Genomic DNA, 22,049 nt, shown 5'->3' with positions numbered 1-22,049 from the left:
GAAATTTCTCCAAATAAATCAAAGGATTGTGATTTGTTTCAATAAGTGTCATCAGCTTTGTTAGATATAAGATTTCAAACTGATATTGAGCCAACATTACACACACTTTCCTTCACCACCATTGGAAATTTCTGTTAATAGGCATTCGGTTTCTTCCAAAAAAGCTGAAAAACTATTTGTTCCATTTTGTATTCATGGCACCCACACTAATGCCACTGCTGTCAGCAGCCAGTTTGAATGGCTCCTTTGTAATTTATGGATACTAAACCTGGTGTCAGCACAGATTTCAAGTTATCAAACACACACTCTTGGTTCTATTGCGTCTATTAAAATATTCCACCTTTCGTTAATTTGTCAAAGCAGCTACTGCAATGCTGAGATGTAGGAAAAAAACTTCATTTAAAATCCACTCCAGCCTATATGTTGCAATATTTTGTGTTTTTGTTCTGCCATAGAAAAGTCCAAAATAGCCATTATTTTTAATCCTCGAGGTGCTACTTGGCCTTATCCCACAATGTGACCCAAATAAGTCACTTTTGGAATAAAAATAAAGAGCTGGAGAAACCCAGGAGGTCTGGTAACCTCGGTGGAGAGAGAAATAGATTTAACATTTCGAGTCCAATGACTTCCAAAGAGGAATCATTTGACTTGAAATGCTAAGTCCTCTTTTCTCTCTACACAGATGTTGTTAAAACTGTAACATTTGTCCAGTGCCTTGTTTTTATTTCAGATGTCCAGCATCCACAGTATCTTGCTGTTTTCTTCAGTAAGTTTTTTGCTTTGGCAAATCCACTTTTAGCCAGGTTTATAACTAAAACAACTCCCTGTAACTGATCAAGCAATTTGATGAAGTGGTGTGAAAGTTTTCAGTCAAATCTGGAAAGAAAATCATCAGTCTAAATCATGCAATTATGTAGACCCTCAATGATTTCAATGGTTAACTATTGGAGCTTTACTGGTGCAATTTTCACTTACGATGTGAGTTTGCATTGATAAAATCAATCCAGTGTTACTAAAGCTGATTTCTTTTTTTGGCCCATCAGTTAATTGAACTCTATCTTTTTAGCAAGCTAATTTTTTTACAAGTTGTGTGTGTCCAATTATTTCAGTGCAGTGCTCCCCTCTTAGAATAGGATAGGAGTCTGCTTTTGTTTCTATGTTGACTTCAGCACAACCACAGCATATAAGGTCCAGCTCAATATTGCAATTGTCCACCATCAACTTAGTCCCTTCTCTCATCTGAGCTAATTTCTCTGGATTAAGTCTAAAAGGATATTGTTTTATAGGTAACTAATCCTCAATGTAAATATCAAGAACAGCTAAAGGTGCTTTTCCGAGAAGTCAAATTGATACTATATCAGCCTTTGAAAGTCATTTTGGTTTGCTATCTAAGCTTTGCAGCACTTCTGTTATCCAAACTGACATCTGGATTGACTTGTAAATTTCCAATTTCTGATTCATTCTCCATTGTTCTGGTATTTTCACTTCAATCCCTATTTTATTTGCTATCATAAAAACACAAAAATAAAACATAGAAGTACAGATGCTGGAGATCTGAATAAAAAATAGAAATTGCTGGAGAAACTCAGCAGGTCCTGTATCTGTAGGAAGAAAGTAGATTTAACATTTTTGAGTCTGTTGACTCTTCTTCTGAACCATAAAACCACTGCAGACAATCTTCCTATCATATTCGTTTTTTTAACATACTAATATGAGGCATTCACCAATTTTGTTTTTTTTTATTTTTCCCTTCTGGCTAGAGTATTAAGCTTTTGATTTGATAACGTCCAATGAATTTTGCTTTCAATGTTTCCCCAGAGACAGGTAACTCTTTGAACTTTGGCCTATTTATCTGCTCCAGTTTTCATTGTTGCACACAATCAGGATCTGTCTGTAACAGTGACCAGGAAGGGATATGGAATAATTGGACAATGCACAAGTATTGTGATGGGGAATGAAGAAGATACTTTTGATTTTCCCAATGTTTAATTGAATGATATGTCAGCTCATCCATAATTGGATACCAGTTAAGTGGGCTGACACGATGGAGGGTGTCAAGATAACAGGCAAAGAACTAGTGCAGAGTTTTGCAGCAGTTATGTGCAATCTCATGCCATGGGCTAGATTTCCCTGGTCTTGTGGGAATGGGGCTAGTTGCAAGGAAATTGGGCAAATAGTGATTAGGTACACTAGAACCTCCATGAACCTCAATTATCTGAATATCAATTATCTGAATAATTATGAATATCAGATTATCTGAAGGAGATCCTGAGGTCCTGGTAGAAACATTACATCAAAGAGGTGTTTCCAGCACTGATCGCTTTTAATTATAGTGATTAAAAGTGAACTTGGCTTGCTAAAATGCTGCCTAGAACAGTCCTGGATGTCGATGGGAGCCCAGGCACTGTCTCCAAATTCTGACCTCCCACCTCCTCTCTCCCCACACTTTTCCTGGAGTATGTACCCTGAACACACCCCTTCCCCAGATAATCTCTCCAACATTTTCCTGTACAGGGCAAAGGTGGAACCTGTCAAAAATTGGTGTGTGTGTGTGTGCTATTTGGAGACTCGCCCCTCTAAGACAGCAGCAGTCTTACTGTTGGTGTCCATTCTGGCTGTCCCGGAGCAGGGGGTCGTGGGGTGGGGGCGGTGCAGCGGCATGGAAGGGGGTGGACCGGTGGACGGTGTGCGGGGGTGGACAGGGGTGGGGGCAGGTTGGATGGTATTGAGGGGGTTGCATGGGGAGGGCGGGGATGCACTGGGTACGGGGTTGGGTGCAGACTGGGAATGGGTTGTGGACAGGGACTCGTGCGCGATGCCTAGTTTCTTGAACGGAGAGCGGACTTAGCAAGTGCTCGCTATGTTAATCCCATTGAATCAATGGGGCAAGAGGCTTTACCAATGTTGCAAGTCCCTTACGCACAAGTGCATGTCTGCTCAGAAACAAACCCTGAGATAGAGAGGGGAACAAGACAGGTAGAGCAAGGAAAAAGGAAACCAGAAAACAGAGTCCCAGAGGAGAGACATTGAATCAATTAACCGAATAATCAATTATCTGAATGAAATAGTGCTGGCCAATCTCGTTCGGCTAATCGAGGTTCCTCCATACATGGAAATAGGCAAGCACTTCAGGGAGCTAAAACCCCGATAAGGAATAATTCTATGGTGTCCCTGGAACCTCTTCACTGACAAATGGCTTCTTTATTTGTTATGGTAGTTTTCTATCATTATCTCCTTTCCATTACTGGGTCTAAGGGTTTACTTGTAAAACCACAAGTGAATCTTATAGGACGAGGCAGTTGACTTAAGCATGATATAATTTGCTATATGATTGCAGTCAAATACATAAAACTACTAAGTTAGAGATTGTCACTAAGATCATTGGGAGCCTTATTGATATGGGTCATTATTCTCCAACATTTGCCTTTCAGAATCATTACCTTACACAACATCACTCCCATCCCCCACAGCATGCAAAGACCACATCCCTACACCCATTCCACACAAACACACACTTTGTTGGAGACAGACTTCTTGTGGCAAGCTCAGGTCCCAAACTTCAATGAGGGGACCATGTGGATAGAAAGTTACAATTGTACATAAGTACGGAAATGGGGCTATCAAGACTTAAGAGGCACCAACCCTTTGATTCTCCCTGCAGGTTCAGGAGCTGAACAAGGACAGTGACTGGAACAACTGTTAATTAAATTGTTGCATTCTGGTAGATTGTGCTGCCTGTCTAGCCCTCAGCAAATGAAGTTGCTGGACACCATATGGAAACCCATTGGAAAATCCAGCTTTGTTGCAGAAGTAAAACATTTGGAAGAGAAACAGGAAAATATTAGAGATTGTTCCTTTCGTAGTTTCCAGGGAACAATGTGGCAGCAGGAAGAGAAACCATGGTTGGAATTCTTTGACTGTGATTGATAGTGAAGGGTGGCAAATGTAATCTCTCTCAGTTTAACAATAGAGGACATGCTTTGCATGTTGATATTGTATCTGACCTGATGGAAAAACTACAAAAAGGCTTAGAAGAAGGATGGATAGTGCTTGATATAATTTGTAATTTTTGATCAGTGATATAACGCTGTGCTGCCTTAAGATAGAAATAGCATCCCAGCAATGGAAATAGAGGCCATTTGGCCCATCAAATCTGCACCAGCTCTCTGAAGAACATCCCATCCAGACCCTGGCCCCCACCCCTTCCACCATGCATTAACCATGGCTAATCCATTTAGCCTGCACATCCCTGGACACTATGGGTCAGTACATGGGGAGGTAACAGATTAATAGTCCAGCGATACCATCACTAATGTTCTGGGGACCGGGTTCCAATCCTTCCGCGGTGGTGATAGAATTTGAATTCAATACAAATCTGGAATGAAGATCTAATGATGACCATGAATACATTGTCAATTGTCAGAAAAACCCATCTGGTTTGCTTATGCCTATTAAGGAAGGAGACTACCATCCTTACCTGGTGTGGTCTGTGACTCCAGACCCATAGAAATGTGATTGACTCTTAACTGCTCTCTGGGTATATAGGAAAGGGTGGTCTCACCAGTGACATCTTTGTCCCATGAATGAATAAAAAACAAATGAGCTTGGCCAATCCACCTAACCTAGACTCTGTGAGGAAATTGGAACACCCGTGCTGTGGGAGGAAACCAGAATACCTGGAGGAAACCCATACAGATGCATTGAGAACATGCAGAACTCCACACAGTCACTCAAGGCTGGAATCAAACTTGGGTCCCTGGTTCCTTGAGGCAGCAGTACTAATCACTGCTGCTCTTTGAGGCATCCAGTTATGGAGTTATAGGAAAAACGAATGTGGTATTTAATTAATATTTAAATGTGTTCTGCCACTTTTACCAACAACTTTGAAATAATGTATATGTACAAAAGGATAGTTAGCAAATAGGATTTTGTTATAAACTAGCAGGTTAGAATATATCCTGTGCAATCCTAAACTAAGTTAAAAGGCTGTTGAGCAAATTCAAGCTGGCTTTTTTAATTAGAAACCTGTACTGTTATGAAATAACAAAAACAAAATTTATGATAGAATCAGACTTAAAATCTGAATGTTTTGATTGTGTAAATCTTGTTAACCATTGTTTTTGAAAACAAGAAAAGCACAATCTCAAAGATAATGGAGAATTCTAGACTGTGTTTTATGTAATGTTAAGAATAAGGTTTTCCTTGTACAAGATGACAGATTTAGATCATTATTGACCAATCACCATAACAATGCAATTTCAAAATCCTATTTTAGAATTTTCATCACTTGATCTCTTCAATCAGTGCCTTGGTATAGTTGATACAGTCTCTTATAAATTAGGGAGATAATGAAATGATTAACAATTTGATACATGTAATTTCTTAACAGACAAGAATTAATGAGCAGTTGATAAATATTCAGTGGCGAGTGGGTGTCTCATAACTGCTTTTGACGTGTTCAATAAGCTTACTGTGAATGTTTCAAATTTCATATATACAAAATAAATATCCTTGTCAGTGATGCAAGCATTCTTCACAAACAGTCTCAGTTACTTCAACATCACAATTAAAATCTGGTGTTTCTGTCATATAATTCTGTTTTGTGCAATCAACTGTATATAACCAAACACAAATCCAAAATTCAAAAAATTCAAGCACAAATTCAAAGCTGTGCAGCTATAGGTTCTATTATTCTTTGCATTAGTTTTAACAATATCAACCAAAAACACTAGATTGAATTCATTACATGATAGGTTCCTATTAATCGTACATGTTTAGTCTTTATCAACTCTTTCGGTGAAGGGATTCATATAAGCATTTTCTAAAAGCATTTGAATAGGTATCAGTGTGTAAGTTAGCTCACTGAGCTTGAAGGTTTTTTCTTGATGTTGCCTACTTTGGTGACAAAACATCTGAAAACAAACCTTCAAGCTCACCAAGCTAACTTACATACTTAATCATCAACCTGAGCTACAAATCTTTTCAAAATCACGAATCTGTATCATTTTAATTTACTATGAAGCACCAATTTAATTGTATAATTCTGTACAATAAGTAGTTCTGTATAATTATTTTAAAAATCATTTCCATCGTTGAGTAGAATAGAAACTTATTGTCTTGTATATTTTTGCATGAAAATATTGATAAGTCGCCCCATGACAGCACCTACATTTACTACAGAAGTCATAAATAAAGTCAAATTAAGACAAAGTTCATCACAGTTCAGTTAATAGCTCCTGGGTTCAGGGAAAGCTGAATTTTAACCAATTTATTCAAATTGGACTTTTCACAGTAGTGGAACAGACATTGATTAATAATCTTTATTTTTGTGATTAACTCATTCTCAGATTACCAATTAATCTCAACAAGTTACCTCTCAAAATTATATCAAATAATGCTTTATAAAGTAATGTTTTAAGAATTAGTCTAAAACTTCAACTCGATTACACCTGCTCATGGTAGATTTTACATGTAGCAATGTGTAAAAGAGTGTGAGCGTGGGAATTTGGTGGTGGGAAGGGGAGAAATCTTTCCATAATTAACACATTATGGCTGCTGCTTGTGTCTGGATCACCAAGTGGATGCAAAATGGAAAACCTACTCTATCATCAAGTTGAATTTCACATTTCTGGAAGCATGTTTCGGATATTTTTCTCATTAAAAGTTTGGTTGATTTTCTTTAAAAGATGCAAGGTTCTGAAAATATTATACTTTACAACAAGCTATTTATATTAAAACAAAGGCATTTGCCAATTAATGTCAAATGAAGTAATGCTGAAAATGTATTAAAATGATGAACATCTTACCTGAGTGAAATTTCTAACCGGAGGAGAAAGTGAGGTCTGCAGATGCTGGAGATCAGAGCTGGAAATGTGTTGCTGGAAAAGCGCAGCAGGTCAGGTAGCATCCAGGGAACAGGAGAATCGACGTTTCGGGCATAAGCCCTTCTTCAGGAAGAAGGGCTTATGCCCGAAACGTCGATTCTCCTGTTCCCTGGATGCTGCCTGACCTGCGCTTTTCCAGCAACACATTTCCAGCTCTGAAATTTCTAACCTACTGTAAAGTTGCGGTAAATTTGTTAAAATGCATCTAGAGGATTGGAATAATCTGTCCTGTATTTTACAGATTCATCCAGATGTGCAAGCAGCATGGGTGTTTGCTGGGGAATATTAAAACTCTCCTTGAAGTGTCACACGGCATTTCCTGCTGCTAATGCCCTTGTTAATATAACTGTTTCATCAAATTAGTTTTGAAGTCAGATCCAATTAAACAAATAGAAGCAACTGTGATTTCATTTTCACATCACCTTGAATGAATAAAATATTGTTACCAAACCTTCCTTTGTTAGCAAGCTTACACTATAATATAGGCCAGTGGGTATGATTAGAAATTTTCTTAGTTTCCTTGATTGCACATTAAATTTAGCGAATGTTGATGTATCTAATAGTACACAATTACTGCTACGTCAGTCAAAGTTAATGTTTCAATGAAAATTTTATTGAGTTGTAATGATGCAAAGCTAACACTACAAAGCAACCTTAGATCTGCAAAGATGTAAATCAAGAACTATAGTCTATGAATTAAATCAATAACCTGAATGTTGAATATTGAAATCTAAATTCAGCAGATTTGTTCAATTTTCATGTTCTGCATGTTTTGATCAGTCATTAAATTGATCAGTGCCTTTTGTCGTGGTAGCCTCTTGAAATGAGAACTGAACTTCCACTATTTCTAACTTTAATGACTCACTTTGTTTATCTAATGAGTGTGAACATCACTTTTCATCAACAGGATTTACATGTTGCTGGCCAGAGCAAAATTTATTATTTGTCCCTAAGTATCTTGAGCTGGTGTTGTTGAGCTACCAGTTGAACACTGCAGTTTATGTGGATTATGGTTTCTTGTCATGGTTCAATGCAGCTGATTGGTTTGCTGGGCCATTTCATAGGATACTTAACGTGTCAAACATATAGCTGTGATACATCCAGACCAGAAGAGTTCTTTCTAAAAGCACATTAATAAACAAGTTAGATATTTGTAGTACACTCTTTCACTACTTTTACTGATACTAGCTTACTTAACATTTATTTTACTTAATTGAATTCAAATATTCTGGTAGGATTTAAATTCATGTCTCTGAATTATTAAACTAGGTCTCTGGATTACTAGTTCAGAAACATAATGATTATGTTATGTATTTAGATGGCTGAAAATGTATTGAACTTTTTTTTTAATGGGGTTGGAAGAAGCAGACCAGCTTTTCCTGAATTTATATAATGATTTGGCAGTTGCTATCAGACGTCTCTCCAATTCTTTTCCCAATTCCAATCTTGAGCCTTACCATTAAGCTACCATAGTAAGATCTCATGAGGTAAAATATTTTAGGATGATGGATTGGTCCAAAATGCAGTAGAATTGTAGTAATTGAGGTCAAGTGTGATCCCCAATCCTCCCTTTTTTTTTTGGTTATTGCTGTGTGTCAGCAGAATGGTTTCATACACTAAAGAATTAGACCCATAATGACAAGAGACGTGATATCTTGCATACTCAATCTATCCACAGTCCAAAACAATTTGCCCTGTTTATTGCTTTCTCGTTTCATTTTAAACTCTCAATGACTATTTCAAGTGACTTATGAGATCAAAGTTTTCTACATCTCTATCAAAACTAGACTCCAATGAGTTTCATTTTAGGTTTCATTTAATATAGTTCAGATGTCAGTATCCAAGTGTCAGTGCTTGCCTCTAACTTCAAAGAAAGTTGTCTACAAATTGTAATGACTTTTATAACATGGATTTTACTTTGCATCAGCGTTAAAATAAAGTGAAGGAATTTTTAGTGTGCAGTAACACCAATGTCATCAAACAGGTTAAGCAGTCAATCACATTGAAAAATTCTCATATAGAACAAAGTACAAAACTTTGCTAGCTACTATCAGTTCTGAGGGAGGGTCACTTGATCTGAAACATTAACTCTGATTTAACAATTAACAATTAACAAATCTTCTCCCAAACTTTGAACATTAACTCTGATTTCTCTCTGCAGATGCTGCCAAATCTGCTGGGCTTTTCCAGCAATTTGTTTTTTGCTTCTGTTTTATAGCATCTGCAGTTCTTTCTGTTTTTATGATGTAAAAGACATTGCTTACCCTTCACTTTTTAATCATTTTGCCAAAAGTCAAGTAAAGTTGGGGGATGTGAGCATGCAAGCAAATGAATTAGGAGCATGGCTGACCTCTTTGAATTCCACATTCCTGTCAACCTTTGATTCCCTTGTATAACAAGAGATAATCGCTTAATGACCCTGCTTCAACCATGTTATAGGGCAGAGAGTTCCAAAGTTACACAATCCTCAGAAATAAAATCATACCTGTCCTGAAAGGGGGGATCCCTAATTTTAAAATAGTGTCCTTACTTCTGTAAGGACAGAAAAAACAGACTTGGCCTGTTCAACCTTTCCTCATAAGAGAAAACCTCTTCATTCTGAGTATCTATCTCGTAAACCTCTTCTGAACTGCCTGAAAAACATTTGCAAACTTCCTTAAATATTGTCAGCAAGAAAGCTAGGAAGGAGATGAAGATAAACGTCTTCACTCAGAGACTTGTTAGGATTTGGAATGTGGTGGAGGTGGATTCCATGAATTTCACTAGAGAACTGGATATGATGAAGTTGGAGGGCTATGGTGAAAGGACTAGAGAGGGACTAGCTGGGTAACTCTTTTGGGAACCAGTACAGACACAATGGGTGTACTATATTATTCTATGATTTTATTATTAAGGATAAGAATCCATTAGTCGCCTTAATTACTTGCTGGACCTGCATGTTTAATTTTTGTGACTTATGTACTAAAACGGAGATCTTTCTGCACCTCAGACTGCTGCAGTTTTTTTTTTAAGCAAGACTCTATTTCTTAAATTCTTCACAAAATGAAAAATCACTGCATTTTCCCATATTACTTTTTATTTGGTGGATTTTCTGCCCATTCACTTAACCTATATAAATAGATATCTGTCTGCATCCTCTTTATACCCTCTGTGTAACAAACAATTCTTGTGTCATCTGCAAATTTGGCTGCCACATTTTTGCTGCTCCTGCCTAAGTCATTAATATGAATTGTAAAGAACTGAAGTTCCCACATAGAACCATGGTGGACTCTAATGGTCACATTGTAATAATTAGAAAAAGACCCAATTATAAGCCGTTTTTTCTCTGCCAGCCAACCAGTCAGTTTTCTATTCCTGTTCATCTGTTACTCCCTTCACCTTATGCTTCTAATTTGTCCAGTATCCTTCCTTGTGAACAAAGAACAATGAAATTTACAGCCCAGGAACAGTTCCTCTGGCTCTCCAAGCCTGTACCAATCCAAATTCACTTTTTAAACCTATCGCCCAATTCCTAAGGATCTGTATCCCTCTGCTCCCCACCTACTCATGCATCTGTCCAGACTTACTTTAAATGAATCGACCATGCCTGCCTCTACTACCTCTGGCAATGTGTTCCAGGCACCTACCACCCTCTGTGTAAAGTACTTTCCACCTGTATCTCCCTTAAACTTTTCTCCTCTCACTTTGAACACGTGACCTCTCATTATTGAATCCCTCACACTGTGGGGACAAAGCTTATATCTATTCACCCTGTCTATACCCTTTATGATTTTATAGACCTCAATCAGGTCCCCCCTCAATCTCCTTTTTTCTAATGAAAACAATTGGGGTGGCATGGTGGCTCAGTGGTTAGCACTGCTGCCTCACAGCACCAGGGTCCTGGGTTCAATTCCTGCCTGTCTGTATGGAGTTTGCACATTCTCCTTGTGTCTGCATGGGGTTTCCTCCCACAATCCAAAGATGTGCAGGTCAGATGAATGGGCCATGCTAAATTGCCCACCGTGTTAGGTGCATTAGTCAGGGGTAAATATAGGATAGGGAATGGGTTTGGGTGGGTTTCTCTTCGGAGGGGTGGTGTGGACTTGTTGGGCCGAAGGGCCTGTTTCCACACTTAGACAATCTAATCTAATCCTAACCTACTCCACCTCTCTTCATAGCTAGCACCTTCCATACCATGCAACGTCCTCATAAACCTTCTCTGCACCTTGTGGAACCTTGTCAACTGCCTTCAGGAAATCAAAGTGCCATATGTCTATAGGCTCTCTTTTTTTTTTTCTGTATAGCATGGAACACCTTCAAAAAACTCCAATAAATTAGTTAAGCATGACCTTTCTTTCAGAAAATCATGCTGAATCTTTGTACTTATTGAGTTTTCGCAGTCCCTAGCTCTAACCTCATCAATGATTTGATTTTAACACTTTCCTGTGACAGATGTCAAACTAATTGACCTTTTGTTTCCTGTTTTCTGCCATTCTAACTTCCTGAAAACAGGTTTTATATTTGCTACTTTCAAGTCTGATGGAACCTTTCCAGAATGCATTAAGGTTTGGAAAATTTAATAGCAACACATCTACCTATATAGTTTTTTTTTAAGACCATAGGATGAAGTCACTTGGCACTTAGGGACTCGTCAATCCAGCATGCATAATATCAACTTCCTTCTGATTGTATTTTGATCAAGTTCCACTCTCCCTTCCACCACCTGATGCAGCTTTCATTGAAATATTTTGTCTGTTATCGTGAAGATATAAACAAATATTTTGTTTCTTTGATTTGTCATTTCCTTATTGTCTACTATTAACTGTGTCCATTCTCAGTCTCTAAAGAATCACTTTATCTATTGTTTTCCTTTTTGAAGACTAAGTGAGATGTGGGCCTTTCGAGAGACACTCATGAGATTTGCTGACACATGGGACTAAGGCAGATTTTAAATATTATTACATTGCTAAAACATACACACATAACAGATAAAATCAGTGAAAGGTTGATTATGATGGAGACTGTGACATTCCACGTACATACTCAATGGAGGAGGAGGGAATGGCTGACAACAGCTGCTTAATTTCCACATTAAGCTACGTATGTCTGGTTGCCGGAAATTGTTGCTATAATGATATTTGCCAAAAATTGCTAGTTTCAACTACAAAATCTGAGTCATCAACAAACAAAGTTGAACAAGTTTTGATTTCAATTCAGCAAACATTGTTATGGAATGCAATATTCAAACCATGTTTTTTATTGTCTCTGGCTTTTCAAAAGAGAAAATGGTAGAAAATGATGTGTTACCACTCCCTAACCTAGAGTGAACAGAAGCTCTCAATGCTAAATTGTTGGATATTAATAACTTTCACCTTTCTGCATCTTTTAGTCATAACTCTGCCAGCTAATTTATAAAGATGACTGGTTAACCTCCCAGAATTAATGTAAGTGCCCGATTCCAAGTGAGAAATTTGTGGGATATTTGCACTGTTATTGAAATAAAATTAACATTTCTATTTCTAGAATGTGCTATTATGGGCATAATAGCAGTTAGAGTACATATATTAAGTAGGTTAAGTCAATATTTGACAATGATGTCTCTTTCCATTACCCTGTGATTAAGACATTCAGTTTTGCATAACTGAAGTGTGTCATCGTTAGAATCGTTTCTGTAAACATAGTGAATTACAGTTGTGCAAATAAGATGCATCTGTTTAAGTTAGTCACAACATGATAAGCATCAGGTTCCAAAAGTTGTAAAGGATTTATAGAATTAAGACTTCTTTCACACAGTTTAAGTTAATTAATTGAATGCATTCACATAAACAGAGGATGCATATTAATTGCAGTAACTCTGTGTAGGTTCTCATTACTGGCAGAGTTCCAAAGTTCTAAAAAATATTGTATTTGTTTTGCATCCCAATCTTTGTCACTGGTAAATTTGCTGGCATTCAAGAGTTGAAAATTTTTGCAGAGACGATTAGGCTTTGGAACAGATTTGCTGTGTGTCCACAACAAGATTACATACTTGCATGTGGGAAAGCAAACCACAGGATACAATTGTATAATTTTCTGTGTGAAACCATTCTCTGCAAAAAAAAAGGTTTATTCCAAGTACGTTATGAAATCTGATAAATGTTTCACTTCGAATTCAGCCACTTTTCTGTAGGAGAGTGAAATTTCTCTCAAGTAATTTAATTTTAGTGGAATTTTGGCCTTGCTAGTTCATTTCTCTCAGTGCTGGATATAGCATTGTGGATGAGGGGTTGACATAAACTTTCCAAAAGAAAACTCATATCCACACCAGGAGTACTGCGAATGTTACACAATTCTGCAAGTGATTGCCGGAAAATCAACAGCTAGGAATTAGACAAATTCAAAAATTGAAATCACTTCTGTGGGGGAGAATGGTTTGACAACATTTATATTAATATGTGTAATAGTGGTACTTGTGAAATAAATTTGTGGCTAAATGGCCCAGAGACCATGTGGATACCTTGGAAGAATGGAAGGTCAAGGGCTCACAAAAATATAGTTGGAGCCCAAAGACTGACTGATGTCCAAACATGTTAACTTCCCCTGCACCTCCTGCAACCAAGCTGCTGGAAGATATAACCTTTTATAATCCCAGGATATCTGTAAATATTTCCCAAGCTTTCCCTGAAGAGAATACTCTATTTTCACTGAAGTGTTAACAAATAGGAGATATATGGTAAGTCTAACCTGATTGGCAAAGAAAATAGCTAGAAGAGTATCCCTACAATGTAGAAACAGGCCATTCAGCCTCTGCAAAAAAAAAAAGGTTCATTTCAAATATGTTATTAATGTCTGGCTAATATGTCCGGCTACTAGGAACTGGCTCCAGTAGTGAAATAGACCATCACATCCCACTGGTCAGCCATTGCCCCTCTCTGGTTGAACAGCCTATGACTTGGTAAGTTGCAGATCTGCCATGGTCCATCTGTTTCAATAGGTGCTTACACCATGGAAACAACACACCGATGGAATCCATCAAAAAACACATGAAAAGAAGAAAGATGCCAACTCTTCAAGTTGCCAACTGGCATGTCAACCTTGTGCCCATGACTAACTGGTGACTTGCTGATGGTAGATCAACTGAGCACGGCTGTTATAGGTATGCAATGTGTGAGGCTGAACATTGATCTCTTCAAGGAGAATCAGATCAGCCTCATTAAGAGGCTATACTTTCATCTGGCAGGATAAGAATTCAGAAGATGGAGTAAGATGTGGGCACCACTGTAAGGACCCTGCAGTGTTCAATGCTTTACTGTTTGATTGTTTTTTTTTTTCCACTTTTGGTGCTCATTGTGCATGATTGGTTTAACCTAACTGTGGATTGAGAAATGTAAACACAACTGTAGAAAGTGCTGGAAGCTAGAACTGCCCATTGACTGGACTTTTAAAGCATTGAGTAAAACATAGAAATAGATACACAGGGGACAAAACGTCTGCAACACAAATTCCCAGCTCGGCGAACAGAACCACAACAATGAGCACCCGAGCTACAAATCTTCTCTCAAACTTTGAACAGATAGAAACTTGTCGTCTTTGCAATTCTTGAGCTATTATAGTAAGTATTTAGAACTCTCTACTGTTTAAAATAGAATGGTACAAAATGTGTTCTCTCTATCTGCTTCTTAATTCAAACAGAACCAGTGAATCTTATGTGCATCTCTGCTTCAGTATTGTGTTCTACTACAAAAGTGAAAGTCCTATGAGTAACTTGACATCACTCGTACCAAAATCCCGAAGTCAAAATACGTATTGGGAAATTTGAGCATGAGGTAGGACCCTCCCATCTCAAACATTCTAGCCTGAGAAAGGTAAATGAGAAAAGACAGAATATTTCCTGCTACGATGAATTGCATGGGATTTTAAAACAAAATTCAATGAAGTCTCTGGCAACATCTATGATCAGGGCATTGACCCCAGCTAGAAGTGATTGTTACCAAAAGTGACTCTCTGAACACTATTAACAAATGCAGCTACCAGAACACTGACTGTGATCTAATTTTCTTCCTTGTGTGCAACTTGATTTACAGCATTTGAATTGTTTTCATTTAAAGCAGAAATCCCATCTTTTATATCAATACCAGCTATACGGAGTACCAGATAAACAAAACAAAAATTCCTCAGCTTGATTATTAAACTAGTACTTTCTGGCATTTGCGCACACAACTTAGAAGGAAATGGAACACAGTCTGAGACATCATTTACAATTCTGTATTCCTAACATATGGCAACCTAGAACAAACAAATGTTGAATGGTACAAGTCCAATATAATGTTGTTGAACTTGTCCTTGAAGTCATGTGCTCTGCTGCCATTAATTACAAAAGTGATCTGAGTGGAAGGACTCTAAATGTTTTAACCGCACTCAAAATAAAGTCTAACAGATGCTAGGTAATTCACCAAGTTTGATTACAAGTTTGCTGAATAGATTGGTATCTTTCAGCATTCTAGCAACATATGAATTTTAAAAAATTTTTTTTAACAAGTTTTAAAAAAAATAAACTGTTGTGTTGAAAACTACAGTTAGGGGACATTATCATTAATGGTAATAAATGGAGAGATAGTGGAAGGTGACTTTGAATTGTACTCTAGGGAGAACACTGTCACTGAGGAGGTTTCAGATACGTTAGAAAGCTGATTGTCATAGCAAAGTCTGATTATTGAACATTTAATAGATGACCTGAGCAAAGCTGTTGATATGCTTGCCATGTTCACCTGAAATTCATGACAAAGATTTACCCAGTCTTTTATAAATATTTACTATAACTGACTATTCCACGCTATTGTCATGCTGAGGAATACCTTCAGTGGTAAATGAACAGACTCTGTCATGCCTTTAAGAATTAGATTTGTCCATCAGGAATATACATGCCATGATCCAGGATTTTGCCATATTGTGATTTATCAACAGTAGCAATGGGATGTTGGATGTTGTTCATAACCTCATGTATCTAGACTTCACAATCGCCAGCAATATTTTCATTTTAACCCAAATCATCCAATACTTTAAAAAGGCATGGTTATTATGTTGAAGCTGAGTTATGGAGTATGGAACATCAAAATCGGACTGAGCGCACCAGTTTGTGAATTAAACAAACCAACAGCCTTAGTGTATTCCTCTAATGTACTAAGAGTTGGATAACACATGTAAAGGAGAAAGGACTGAAATGTTTTCACCTTTGCTGTCTCAGTCTTATCTTCCATTTCTCTTGGTAGGACAAAGTAATCATTTCAGAAGTTCTGAAATATGCTAACTGCAGCAGCATACAATTATTATAATTGTGACGATGCTGCTCGTTTAACAAGGTTATGTTGTCCTTGGTTTTTCTTTCAAGAAGTTGTAAAAATACAGGTTACATAAGGTCTGGGTTTGGATGGGTTTTGGGGCCAGTTTGATTATAGCTAATAGATACTGCCTCATGCAAAAGGCTTTCAAAATTAAAAAGAAAATGCTTATACAATGAAAGGGGAGTGGCCAGTTCTCCCAGCTCCTCTTTCCTCTGGTTTGATCTGGTTTTGGACAGTCTGGCTATTCACTGAAAGCAAGTAGGCGGGCAGTTTTGAAGCTGCTGGGTCCATGCTAGTCCTTTCTCTCTGACATCTCTCCTATAAGAGCCTGTGTTTGATTTTACATTTTGTGCCCTAGGGGTGTTTCTGGGGATTGTTGCAAGTATTGGGAACAGCATCATTAAGTTAGTATAACCTGTTGGGTTTTCGGAGAGGTTAAGTTATTCAGTATTCTGTTCTATTTTGTTTGTGTTTCATTTGGTAACCTTGTAAATAAATTTCTGTTTTATTTAAAACCAAGTGGTTGGGCCAGCCGTATCACTCCTGGAATAGCCACGTTGCACCTGTTCAAAACAACTCGCAAAGCTACTTACTTGAAATGTTTTTAGGGAGTCTGGCCTGCTCCAATTATATAAAGCCACTGATTCTGCACTGGCTCAGTTATGTGCATGGGATGAATAATGGCTGTATACCCAAAGCCTTTATGTTTGGGACACCTGGATCAAGACTCTGTGAGTTCATATTTTCACTGAGACCAAGGTATTAACCATTGTCTTACAAAATGAAAGGCCGCATATACTCCATTATGATGTTGATATGATTTGATCACTTGCCTTGTTTTACATGGGCACTGAACACCTGTTTAATGGTAAAACTGTGAACTTAAGCTGGAAAACAAAAGTTACAGTTGTAGAAAAGATAACTACATTGAAAGGAGGACTGATTTTTAAATGTATATTTTATAGCTCTTAAGTTTACAATTAACAAGCTTTTAACTGGTGATGACATATCAGGCTATACTTTTGCTTTTTTATGAGATGTCAGCAATGTGCACAACAACATTCCTGTTTGTAAAGCAAAAAACACAATTTTCAATGAAATAAGTGAATTTTTTCAAGCTTGGAGAATGTTGGAGAAACTCAGCAGGTTTGGCAACATCTGTGGAAACAGAGTTAACATTTCAAGTGTAACATGATCTGTCCCTTTCTCCTAAGATGCTGCCAGACCTACTGAATTTTTCTAGCTTTTATTATGCTTGTTTCAAATTCCCAGTGTTAGAAACGAAAATCGCTTCTCAATAATCGCTCTAGACAAATTCAGGAAAACAAAGTTTTATTAACAAGTCTGCAGAGTTGGACACCCTTGAGAAAAAAAAGGCGCGCCAGGCTAACAATGCTTCTGATTAAATACAGTACAAGTCCCTCCCCTCTATAGCTCTAAAGAGTCACGAGGTTCACATTCTCACAAAGTCTGCAACAGTTTCCCGAGTTGTTTTTCTACCCTGTAGTCTTATCAGTCAAGGACTTATACTTCTCTGTCAGAGTTAGTGGTCTTATCAATCAAGGACTTGTTTTTCTACTCTGTAGCAGCAGATGTCTCGTCCTTTATTATAGAGAAGCATGTTTTACCCTACCCCCACGGCTCTATTCCCCTTAGACTCTGAGGTCATGCACATCTTAACTATTTGTACCGAAATCGTGTCTCACACCCAGCATCTGCATTATTTTGCTTTTATGAAGAGAATTTGTTCATATAACATTTTATCACACAAGTTAAATAGATTTTCTATGTACTCCATAAATTAATTGATAATGAGCAAAAAATGAACTTTTCTAGTCTGAGCTATTCATGAATACCAATTCTATTACACACAATATCCATTTGTGTCTCATTGTTTTTGACTTTTTTGTTTTAAAAGAATTAACATTGATTTTATGATTGTATCAAAATAAAGTTAAAAATCACAAAACACCAGGTTATAGTCCAACAGGTTTAATTGGAAGCACACTAGCTTTCAATTAAATCTGTTGGGCTATAACCTGGTGTTGTGTGATTTTTAACTTTGTACACCCCAGTCCAACACTGGCATCTCCGAATCATATCAAAGTAAATAAATGTGGGACCTGATTTCTCTCGACTTGAGTAACTCAATTTGAAGTGGTAAAGAACAAGTACAATTGAAGCACAATGGAATCATACTAAGAATACTCAGACAAGGGATTTGCAATGTGAAGCATATAGACACCAAAAATAACAAGGTGGGAAAAGTAAATTTAAACATTTTGCACAAAGCCTCACTGTGAACCATTGAGAGCGAGCAGAAAAAAAATACGCAGAAGATTAAGGGAAAATGTGGTCTAAATGTTTTGTCTGAATCTTCTCTTCGTTACTTTAAGATTCTCTTTAAACTGCAGCATCCTGCAATCCTCACTGTCCATTATATGATTGCAATTTGGATTTGCATGAGCTCAGTTACAGGGCAGTGGAAGATACAGTTGGATGAAGCTGCTTCCAGCTGGTGCATTGGAAAAATGTGATGAGCAAATGGGTGTATGTGTCTGCAAGCACATGTATGTGTCTGCCCCCTGTCTCAATGCTACAACGTTGATAATCTGGCACACAAGACAAGATTTAACCCCCTAATCTAATCTCTATATTACAAAGATCCAGGGTGGAGGTTGAACAGTCCTCTTGGCATTATGTTAAATCTTCATTGTTATACCTAGACATTTTTTTTGCAGCTATTTGGCAAGATAGGACTTAAATTTAATTTATTTCTTCTCCCTCAGCATCTTATTTGCGGATATTGTGGGCTTCACCAGTTTGGCTTCACAGTGCACTGCACAGGAACTAGTCAAGCTTTTAAATGAACTCTTTGGCAAGTTTGATGAGCTCGCCACAGTGAGTATATTTTTGAATGATTTTCCTTTTTCATTAAGTTTTGTTGAATTTTCTCTTAATTGATTGGTGATAAAGAGGATGAATAGATTGCCTTAGATTTTATTTCTCTTCATTGCCAACGATGTACACTGTTTAATGATCCCTAACAGAAGTAGAATTTAGACTGTTGAGTCATTTTCTTCTGAGAAACATTCAATAAACACATTACACTGCATATTAATCATTTGGACTTCAATCAGCCATATCAGATAGTCAATCTGATTTTGAAAGAAAACTGGAGATTATTATAATAGTAAGTATTATTATTATTATTATGTTACAGCAAATTGATCTATTGCAGCTTGTAGTGTAGTTGTTACTTACATTTTATTCAGCAATGCTTTGAATATACATAGGTTGTGAATGCAATTTTCTTTCTCCATTTTGTTAACCAGTATTGCAACATATTTAATGCCTCATTAGCCAAAAAATGTGAATTTTTCCTTAAATGTTATTGCATAAACTTGATTTGTTTTGGAGGGGGTTAGCCACAAAATAATTAATAATCTGCATTACATTGTTACTTACACTTTTGGATATCAGGATTTCCTAGAATTGGTACCCTCCATTGAAATTAATTTTAAGTCTCATCTCAGTTGTTAAGATGGCAGGTCTTTGTAATCTACTTCTAAAGCCCTTCTTATTCTGCTATTCAGAAGTAGATAACGTGACATGACAATAGCAGACTTCATTGTCATATCTGATCTTTACTCTCCCTTGCAGTGTGCTGTCTCTGCTCAGGGGCTCACCGGAGTGGAAGGTTACATTTATTTCTTGCTGAAATCCTGTGCTCTAATTGCACTGCATCTCAGAAATTGAATGCATCTTCCTTTTGCAAAATCCTACAAGCTGTGTAATAATAATGCAGAGCATGTTTTTAATTACAACTATTCAAACATATTAAATTTTGAAGAGCTAGGATAACATTCCTGATACATTACAAAATCTCATATTTATAGAACACAGGAACTGGAGTAGCCTGTTCAGTCACTTGAGTTTGCTTGCCCTTTCAATGACATCATGGCTGATTGGCATCTCAACTCTATTTGTTCCATATACTCTGAGGCACAACTCTAACAATATATAATTAAAATCATGGTTGCTTTTTTGCATGTACAGATAAGTGCAGAGGACTGAACTGAATTCATCACACAATTATAATTCCAAACAGCCTTCTAACTATTCAGGTGTACTGTGAAACCAATAATGCACTGAATGGAGTAGTTGCCCAAGGGTAAATTTCACTGGGTGGAATGGCATTGAGATGTCAAGTGGAAGAAAGGGTTGGATGGGAAAGATCTATTAGTGGACAGACTGGCAATGATCATAGATTGCATTGTGGAGCTAGTAGAAGCTATTGGCTGCTGGTAGCATGGCCGAATAGTCTAAGGCACTGGATTAAGGTTCCAGTCCTTGAAGGAGACATAGGTTTGAATCCCACCACTGTCACTTGTGCGGATAGCTTGATATGTTGCTGCAGCTTGTTCAGGATGTGCTATGTTTAAGTCCAATGAAAACTTATTAGCACCAGGCTCTAGCCATCTGAGCTAATAACACCAAGGTTGTGTAGGTTCAACCCCCACACTGACCAGGTATAGCGTTGGGGTTTGCAAGTGTTTAGGGTCAGCATGGTGGCTCAGTGGTTAGCACTGCTGCCTCACAGTGCCAGATCCCAGCCTTAGGTGGCAATCTGTATGGAGTTTGCACATTCTCCCTGTGTCTCTGTGGGTTTCCTCTGGGTGCTCCAGTTTCCTCCCACAATCCAAACATATATGCACGTTAGGTGATTTGTTCATGCTAAATTGCCCATAGTGTTCAGAGATGTGTAGATTAGGTGCATTAGTCAGGGGTAAGATAGGGTAGAGGAATGGGAATGGGTCTGGGTTACTCTTTGGCGGTTGTTTTTTTTATTAGATTAGATTAGATTAGATTAGATTAATTAGTGTGGAAACAGGCCCTTCGGCCCAACAAGTCCACACCGCCCCGCCGAAGCGCAACCCACCCATACCCCTACATTTACCCCTTACCTAACACTACGGGCAATTTAGCATGGCCAAATCACCTAACCTGCACATCTTTGGACTGTGGGAGGAAACCGGAGCACCCGGAGGAAACCCACTCAGACACGGGGAGAACGTGCAAACTCCACACAGTCTGTCGCCTGATTCGGGAATTGAACCCGGGTCTCTGGCGCTGTGAGGCAGCAGTGCTAGCCACCGTGCCGCCCACTGGTGTGGACTTGTTGGCCCGAAGGGCTTGTTTCCACACCGTAGGGATTCTAATTCAAATTCACGGCTGCTCCATATCCAAATGATTATTTGGAGCCTCTTTCGAAGCAGTCTTTTGTCACCCCAATCTACTGTTTTGAAATCCGATAAACCACAAAAAACAAAATTAACAAGACACAGCCCTATAAAGATGTCCTATAACAAAATAAAACATCAATGAATATTATAAATTTAAATTAAAATTTGTTCTTGGGACCATGCCTTTGTAACATCACAAATCACAAACCTCAATTAGTCTAAACAAATGTAAAATTAGAAACTGAAGGGACATAATATTAAACCTACTCTGTCAGGGTCACCAATAAAAGGATCGATTTGGCGTGGTTCTCTGTGTTTATCAAGTTTCTGTATTAGCACATTTGTATATTAGTTAATTGTTTTGCCTACTTTACACCTTAAGATAAATGCACAATTTTGAAGTTAGGCCTTTCTTTTTTTTATGATTCACCTTAAATATCTATCAAGGTATTTCAAAATAATGAACTGTATTTGTTCTGCAGTACTCAGTGGTTTCACAACTCAAATAAGGATTTTTAAAATGGCTTTTATCTCTTTAGAAGATTGACTTAATTTGCTTAGAAGTGTGAATTTGACTGACTACATCTACATCTCTTTTGCTTTCCAGTGTTTTTGTACAA

The 22,049-nt window shown here is 37.7% G+C and overlaps 1 protein-coding gene across 3 annotated transcripts in view; it reads left to right on the top strand.

Moving 5' to 3' along the window:
- LOC122549912 (adenylate cyclase type 1-like) overlaps positions 1 to 22,049 on the top strand; it is a 290,855-nt gene that overhangs the window by 17,298 nt on the left and 251,508 nt on the right. For all 3 annotated transcript variants that reach the window (XM_043690132.2, XM_087987226.1, XM_043690134.2), the window contains exon 5: positions 18,973 to 19,084. In XM_043690132.2, the coding sequence (XP_043546067.1) occupies positions 18,973 to 19,084 (112 nt within the window). The remainder of the gene's footprint in view (positions 1 to 18,972; positions 19,085 to 22,049) is intronic.

This window comes from Chiloscyllium plagiosum, unplaced genomic scaffold, assembly GCF_037043375.1.
Source record: "Chiloscyllium plagiosum isolate Xiang-an unplaced genomic scaffold, Cpla_swu_hap1 HiC_scaffold_5, whole genome shotgun sequence".
In the NCBI taxonomy this organism is placed as follows: domain Eukaryota; kingdom Metazoa; phylum Chordata; class Chondrichthyes; order Orectolobiformes; family Hemiscylliidae; genus Chiloscyllium; species Chiloscyllium plagiosum.
Note: the sequence above shows the minus strand (reverse complement) of the source record. Positions and strands in the feature narration are given on the sequence as shown.